At 32.5% G+C, this 8,421-nt stretch overlaps 1 protein-coding gene across 1 annotated transcript; it reads right to left on the reverse strand.

Moving 5' to 3' along the window:
- Positions 1-608: 608 nt before the first annotated feature.
- Positions 609-6,389, reverse strand: LOC106477063 (protein FAM57A-like). The gene is made up of 5 exons (XM_013937664.2): positions 5,967-6,389; positions 3,195-3,281; positions 1,968-2,175; positions 1,129-1,224; positions 609-765 (listed from the first exon to the last, which is right to left on the reverse strand). The coding sequence occupies exons 1-5, from the start codon at positions 6,149-6,151 to the stop codon at positions 721-723; spliced, it is 621 nt and encodes a 206-aa protein (XP_013793118.1). The 5' UTR covers positions 6,152-6,389; the 3' UTR covers positions 609-720.
- Between the last annotated feature and the right edge of the window lie 2,032 nt (positions 6,390-8,421).

Below are 8,421 nucleotides of genomic sequence, written 5' to 3' on the forward strand. Positions count from 1 at the left end.
CGCAAGCATCATTATGATTATTGACCACTTGGTATAATTTAACTTGGGAATTAAACAAATATTAAGTGATCTATCCATTATAGAGTGAGGCGAGTGCATGCATTCCCTCCCCCCTTCCCCTGAAAATCTAGAAAAATAAATACTGGCTATTTTCTGGCAACTGGTTCTCTCTATATTACTAATACAGTATACTCATTATTCATGACAACATGGTCAATAAAACCAGCAGAATCCAATAATTATGTTTCTAAAACATTTTCGAATGTGAGCACTACCTTGGAAAATCCTGGATACACCCCTGAATATTTACTGGTTCATAATGCAAAATGCAGTTTTGGAAAAGTTACTAAGCTCTATATCAATGACAAAGATGAGAAATCAGTGAAGAAAAAAAAAGAATAAGGGAGAGAGAGAGAGAAAGACCTATGCACCTAAATCTTCAGAAAAACAACAATAGATACTAAAGACTATTACACAAAAGTCCCGGAAACAAATAGTGTTTTCTGTGAAGGAAACCACCTAGATTCTTTCACATACCATAAATATACAAGCAGAATGTTCAATTAAAAGCATTTTCTGATTTAATGAGACACCATGCTCTTACACCAGAGTTTGAAAAGAAACTAAAACTTACCTCTAAGACACTCTTGTTATACTGAAAGCCATATGCCCAGAACATGATGAGAAAAATAAAAACTCGGCAGAATGCAAAAGTGAAAATCATGAAAAGGCCATTAACCACATAAATCCTGGAACTTTTGTAGCCTAACTGAAAAGAATAAACAAACTTGAAGATTACAGAGAGGCTGGAATGAAAGGGGTTCATAAACATTATATCTAAATAAGATATTTTATGAAACACCAAGAAATTAGAAAAAATAGATAAATCAGTGTTCAATTTAATGCTTATCTATTCAGTCATTTAACCATTTAAAAATTATTTTTTTAAAGGGTTGGGCTCATTTTTAAATTCATGCAAGGCTATATGAGGGCTATCTGTGTTAGCTATACAAGCTAATAAATATGGTTTATTTTCTGAATGTGACAATGTGTATTTAATCATCTTGTGATCGATACTACCAAAGCATTTTCTAATTTCCAGTAATGAAGTTAATGAAAAACACTTACCGTACTTAATATGGATCGTAGATTTGTAAATGGGGTACTAAGTTCCACAAGGTAAAAACATCCAAGGAAAAAGTCCCCAAGACCTCGCCTCAAGGACTGAAATTAATAACTACATGTATCCCAGCATGCAAATAACAACTACAGAAACACAATGGTAATAATCTTTAACCACATGTGCAAACACTGCCAATACGTACAAATCATTATGATCTTTAACCACATGTACAAACACTGCCAACACATACAAATCATTATAATCTTTAACCACATGTGCAAACACTGCCAATACGTACAAATCATTATGATCTTTAACTAACCACATGTACAAACACTACCAACACATACAAATCATTATCTTTAACCACATGTGCAAACACTACCAATACGTACAAGTTATTATGATCTTTAACCACATGTACAAACACTACCAATACATACAAATCATTATGATCTTTAACCACATGTGCAAACACTACCAATACATACAAATCATTATGATCTTTAACCACATGTGCAAACACTACCAATACATACAAATTATTATGATCTTTAACCACATGTGCAAACACTACCAATACGTACAAATCATTATGATCTTTAACTAACCACATGTGCAAACACTGTTAATACATATAAATAATTGTAATAGAGAAAGGATAATGAATGCTTTTCTTTAAATAAAAAACATGTACAAAATACACATATAAATTAGTTTAGCTGCTTACTTTTTGTTTATGAAAGCAGGTACATGCAATCCATTACAAAAACACAGTTACTAAAACTGCTGAATGTTACTACATATCTGCCGAGAAGATAAATATTTTAAACTAAATACTTACTATGGTAACGGGGAAAAGAACTAAAGGCAATATTATGTGATGTATCATCATCATCTGATTTTTCCTGAAAAAGGAAATCACTCTCTCTCTATGTGATTTGCTCACTTGGTCCTGTTTATGTTTGTAGCTATGTACGAGATACATGCATGCAGTGTCGTACAAAAGGTAGGCTACGATAACCCAGGCATATCGGTTACAGAGCCAGTTCCTAAGGAAATTACACAGAGTTGTTTCAAAATGCATAGAGGAATAAAACACATGAAACTTTCAGGTCGCTTAACAACAAGTATAGGTATAACTGGCTGTCAAGGTAACTTAACGAGAGGTGCAGGTATAACTGGCTGTCAAGGTCGCTTAATGACAGGTACAGGTATAACTGGCTGTCAAGGTCACTTAATGACAGGTACAGGTATAACTGGCTGTCAAGGTCACTTAACGACAGGTACAGGTATAACTGGCTGTCGAGGTCACTTAACGACAGGTACAGGTGTAACTGGCTGTCGAGGTCGCTTAACGACAGGTACAGGTGTAACTGGCTGTCGAGGTCGCTTAATGACAGGTACAGGTGTAACTGGCTGTCGAGGTCGCTTAATGACAGGTACAGGTATAACTGGCTGTCAAGGTTGCTTAACGACAGGTACAGGTATAACTGGCTGTCAAGGTTACTTAACGACAGGTAGAGGTGTAACTGGCTGTCGAGGTTGCTTAACGACAGGTACAGGTGTAACTGGCTGTCAAGGTTGCTTAACAACAAGTAACAGCTAAGTGTGATTTTTACAACACTTAATCTACATACGAGCCAAGTCACAAAGAAACATTTAACTTTAAACACAGTACTAATCAGACCTCCTAATAAAGCAAAAAAGGCACAGAAATACAAGGAACAGAATAGAATATTGATCAGACATAAGAAAGAGCCAAAAACAAAATAGATAGTATTTAGAAAATAGTAAACTAATATTTTGTCAGTACTTCTTATTAATTATTTTAAAAAATAATCTAAACACTCTCTTATCATTTGCTAATTCGAGGATTTAAATCCAATTCATACATCATAATTTGTACAAAACCCTCAAACCATTTTATCTTCATTAGTTTTCTACGACTTTCAAACGAAGCAATAGCGGCACAAATCTTGTGGTAATACAAATATTACTAAACATCTCGTTTAACTCTGTAATGTTGCTATCTATAAATGTAACATTTTTCCTTGCTTATGAAACATACCTTTCATGCATAACATCGTTGTAGCAAGAAGAAACAATAAGAATCCCTACAGACGAAGCTACCAAGCTCTGAATCAGTGACACTAGACTAGAAAAGTCAAATTCTTTTAGTTTTTAAAAAGAAAATCCACAAAGAAAATAAATACAAATTACAAAAAAAAAAAAAAAATTCAAAAATAAAAATTAAAGTTGCATGTTTTGTATGAGTAAATAAAAACTAAATTAACTAAAAATTCAGAACATAAACTCTTAAAATAAAAACATTAACAGAGTATAATTTAACAATATCTCTTTACAGCCTTTATCTTCCAAACTGTGTAATATAAAATCAGAGGTTCTCAAACTTTCTCTGCACAAGGTGATTGTGGTCAGCGAGGAGTAGGTCAGTCTAACTTTACCAGATTTAAACAAGAGGTGTCAGTAAAGTCACCACTGGGACAACTGGCTCATGATGGCCAAGTATTTCTAGTGACACCATTTTTGAAGAGATTTTAAAACATTAGCTGTAACTTGTTTCAGAGATACAAACAAGACTTAACTGTGGGGATAAAGTAAGCCACAAGAACTAAATACTAAGTTTAATAATGTAAGGACAAACATGATTGGTTGGACTTATGGGATCAGTAGAGAAAGGGAGGGAGCATTTTTTTGGGATGGATGGTTTACACTTAAGTAAGGTAGGGATCGGCTTACTTGCAAGGGCTATTAACTAAGCTTATAAGGGCAGCTTTATAGTTTAGGAACAAAGTACAGAATGTTAGGCTAAACTGTTACTATCGTAATGCTAAAGTATAAATAATAAAAGAAATAACTTTAAGCCACTAGTTAGAATGTAGGATTTTGTTATATTGGAAATAACTGAAACATGGTTGGATACAGAGAATTATGATAACAGATAACATTTAATAGAAACTGAGTACTAAACCTATGTAATATGCAAGTTACATACTGTCGAAGTTGAGGATATCAAAAATAAAAGCAAGGAGATTGAATTTATTGGGTTTTCTATTAGCAGGTATAGGGGGAAAAGGGCTTTGTTACAGACAACCAGATGAAACTGATGAAATTAACGAGCAACTCTACAGTGAGGTTAAGATTTCAGCTATTAATGAGGTTATAATTATGAGATATTTTAATTTCAGGCACACAGACTGGGAAATTTTAAGAGTTAAGAATGAGTTTTAGAAACTTTTCAAGATGATTTTCTTCACCAACTGGTCAAGGAACTGACTAGATTTTAGATTTATTATCATTAACTACTAATAAATAAATAGTTGAGAGAATAGAGTCTGAGTGCAAGTGATCATTGTCGTTTTACTGTATAGGAGTATCAGGAATAATCAGATTTTTTGTTATAAATTTTTTAAAAAAGCAAATTTTGAAAGTATATGATAAGAATTACCAGGAAACTGAATTAATTAGAGAAATTTAAAGTTGGATTTTTAAATATTCACGATAGACAAGTTTCGTATAGAAAAAGATTTGCTACGAGTAAAAACCGTGGTTGGCTCACGAAGGTTATAATGGATAGAATTTTTAAAAAAGGTTTAAATTTAAAATGCTATGAGATTTAGAGGATTATAAAAGATTACGAGAGCTGGTGAAACGGAAAAATGAAAAGGGTATATAATAAACGGTTTACTTAACAGCAAGGATTTGTTAGCTGTATTCATGGTAAGTAAACTGTCAGGAGGGAGTAGGCCCTTTGAAGGATGGTAAATGAAAGCTAATTTCTGATGATTATAAGATGACTGAGTTATTAAATTCCAATTTATTTATTTTTATTTTTTACTAATGAAGATTTGTGTAATATTCCTTGTCATGAACAATAACTAGATGGAAACAAGATCGAAAAGTTAATCACACAATACTGCTAAGCTTGTTAAGAAAAAATTGGGTAGTTTAAATAACGATAAGTCTCCTGAGCCAGATAATGTTTCTCAAAGGGTTTTGAAGGAAGTTAACGATGGGATATGTGACCCTCTTGCTACTATTTTTTCTAAGTCCTTAAATAGTGGGCAGGTGCCAGAAGATTGGAAGTTGACTAATGTTACTCCATTAATTATAGGCTTATTAGTCTTACATCAATGGTGGGAAAGATTATGAATGTCTGATAAAAGATGTTTAACTACGGAAAAATCTTGTCTTATTAACCTCTTGATATTCTTCAAGAGGTTACTACTTATGTAGTTGAGGGTATGGACTTGATATACTTGGATTTTTAAAAAGCATGCCACATAAAAGGCTCGTGAAAACAAATGATATCTTTAGGTGTGGGAAATAAGTTAGTTAATTGGATAGAAAACTGATTAGATGGAAGAAAGCAGAGGGTTGTTATACATGGAGTTCAGTACAACTGAATTAATATCACCAGTGAACTCCTCAGGGCCTTCTCACTTTCTGAATTACATTCATGACACAAGTCATTCAGTCCTTTGAAGTGATCCATCTATCCTTGAAAATCAACCAACCAAAAGACACCGAAAAAATAACCAAACGTAAGTCTTGAGATATAATGTAGTTGAATAGGTATTTTATGAGAATTTAAACTTGTATTATAAACACAAACCATATCATCAGACAAATCATTCCTGAAGTTTAAAAACTGTAGTGAATCAAGTTTTAGGCTTTAAAAAGTTATGACCAAAAAAGTGCGTTTCCTTTTGAAATACTACACGTATTATCTTTTCTTCTATTCCTGCCATACATTGATACAACTACAAGATTACAATTATCAATAACATATCCATACATTAATCATTGTTTCACTTACCTGTTACAAATTTCTAAAAGTGCAAAATATGGCAGATTATAGTTTGTTTTGTCGACATTACCACCTTTGGTTACACCCGTAACTTTACGTAAAACATATTTAAGTCCTAAAAATAATGAAGTGAAAAAAGTGATCCCAATTGTAAAATATACAAATCCTCTTTGAACTGAAATATCTACGTCCATACCTTATTAATAACAGTAATACTGTCCTTTAATTATCAACATTGTTATGTGTTAAAGGTATTCACGTGACTATTTTTTGTATCTCAACACAAGTTCAAGGCAGCCGATTTGTAAGAAAAATTATTTTGTTTTCAGATCAAAGGCGCCAATAACTTGCATGTCTTCGCAACTTAAGAAAGAGGGTGGGTGACGCTCGATACGTACATACGTAAATATTAAAATTAAAAGAGATAAAACAACGATTTTGTTACATTGATTCCTCCTATTTAAAATATTGCTCACTATATCTAAAATTCTGAACTGAGGTAAACTCTGTGTTCTAATTACAGTCTTTATTGCTTCAAGAGTAAGTAAAATTTCAAATATATGATAATTGTGACAAAAATAGTCGTTTTTTTCCTTTTATTTTTGTACATAGTATACTGTAGCGTTTCCAGTGAGTATTATCATTATATTCGGTCAGATACTGCTAATACATTTTTGAAAATATAGTTGTTGCTTTAGTAATTATGTTTCTCTCTGTATGTAAGAGTTTTTATTAATAAACAAAAAAAAAAAACATTTTTGTTCTAACTAGTCGTTATACGTAGTGATCTCACTAAATTAGCAACTATTGCCTGAGTTTACACGATGTGGCATATTCTGCTTACTTTCTGACAAGTATCAGACAGACGAACCTGAAAATAACTAAAGTTTCGTTCAGGAAATAATGGGAGTTATTTTGATCAGTTAACTTAACTGAGTCTTCATAGTATATGTAAAATAATGAGACTGGACAAGATTGGTAAAAATGAAATCAAGCTATATTATAAAACTGATATAAAAAAAGAAAACGCAGCCTACTTACTTGTGTACACGAAAAGAGGGTCGCTTGTATTAGGCCGTGCTTTGTCCCACGGCTTTCTCTCTATCAGGGTAGAATTTCATCAAACTAAACAAGATGGTCTTAAAAGTAAGTTTTTACTCTATAATTTCCCAGTAGAACTGGCTAAAGAAAGTGTGCTTAAATGCAACAGGTAAACTCACATTCTTTGTCCAGTCGACACCATTACCACGTGACTTTTATTTCTTCATAGCATTGGTTGGCTGAAAATTCAGTCAATGTCATAATCGGCCAGTAAAAGATATTACAGTGCCAATCCATTGAACCTGGATGCTGTGCATTATTGCAATACTCTCTCAGGCAGAATAGACATCATCTACTATAGAGAACAAAGCAACTAGAACAAGGTAATATCGATAGCTTTCTGGACCACGTGTTGCAGCCGAAAAATGTTTAAAAAATTATATATCACTAAAGCAGGTACAAACATATATGTCCACATATCACACTTTTCCTTCCTTCTTTCTATCAGGCTTATTCTAAGCCAACGATTAAATTTAACTTTAAACCAATCACCTTTAAATTCGCAAGATGGTCAAGAAATTTACTCAATTTCTAAAACTACTTGCATATCACACAGATGATACAAACTCTTTAACAATGAACTGCACTGAACACAATATGAAACCCTTTAACAATAATTTACAATGCTTATCCTGAAACAATACTTAATGTTACTTTAAAATGAAATAAAAAATAAATGCATCAAAGCAAGATAATTTTGCTAAGCCTTTTATAAAAAAAATTCAAAAAGCTAATCACTTAAAATCAAAATTATTTAATTATGTTCAGAATTTATTAAACTTAAAATGAAATGACACATGAAATCAACCCTTTAACATCGAAAAACATATTATATCTCTTAACACTGAATTGCGTAAAGCAATGTGTAAGTACAAATGGTATAGTGATTTCAGTTGAAAAATTTATTATTATTATTATATTACATTTGTTTTGTGTTTTTAACTGTGAAAAAGTATGCAAAGTATTGTTGCAGAAATTTTAAAGTAAAATAATTTTATTACATGTTCATGAGCTGGATATATATACATTGATAAGTCTCTGGTCTATCTGCAATCCTCTCTCCGCTTTATTTGCCAGGCTTATATACAAAAATAGAGGGAGCCTGGAAAAGACCAGAGCTGACAGGAAAAGTCACGATCCTTCGAGAATCTCATGACGTGTTACCAGCGTCACGTGACTTCTGCTGTCGTAACACTGCCCCTTCCTTAGTATTGTTCGTCCCGAAAAATATCCACTTACATTAAACCAATAAACAATTAACAATAACTTAATCAAGTGTACAGAATTTACAAACACAAAATTAAAGTACAACAAAGTCTCTTAATTTTACGGGACGTATCTTCTCCTGTACTGGTCTCCATCT

Source organism: Limulus polyphemus, unplaced genomic scaffold (assembly GCF_000517525.1).
Source record: "Limulus polyphemus unplaced genomic scaffold, Limulus_polyphemus-2.1.2 Scaffold12664, whole genome shotgun sequence".
In the NCBI taxonomy this organism is placed as follows: domain Eukaryota; kingdom Metazoa; phylum Arthropoda; class Merostomata; order Xiphosura; family Limulidae; genus Limulus; species Limulus polyphemus.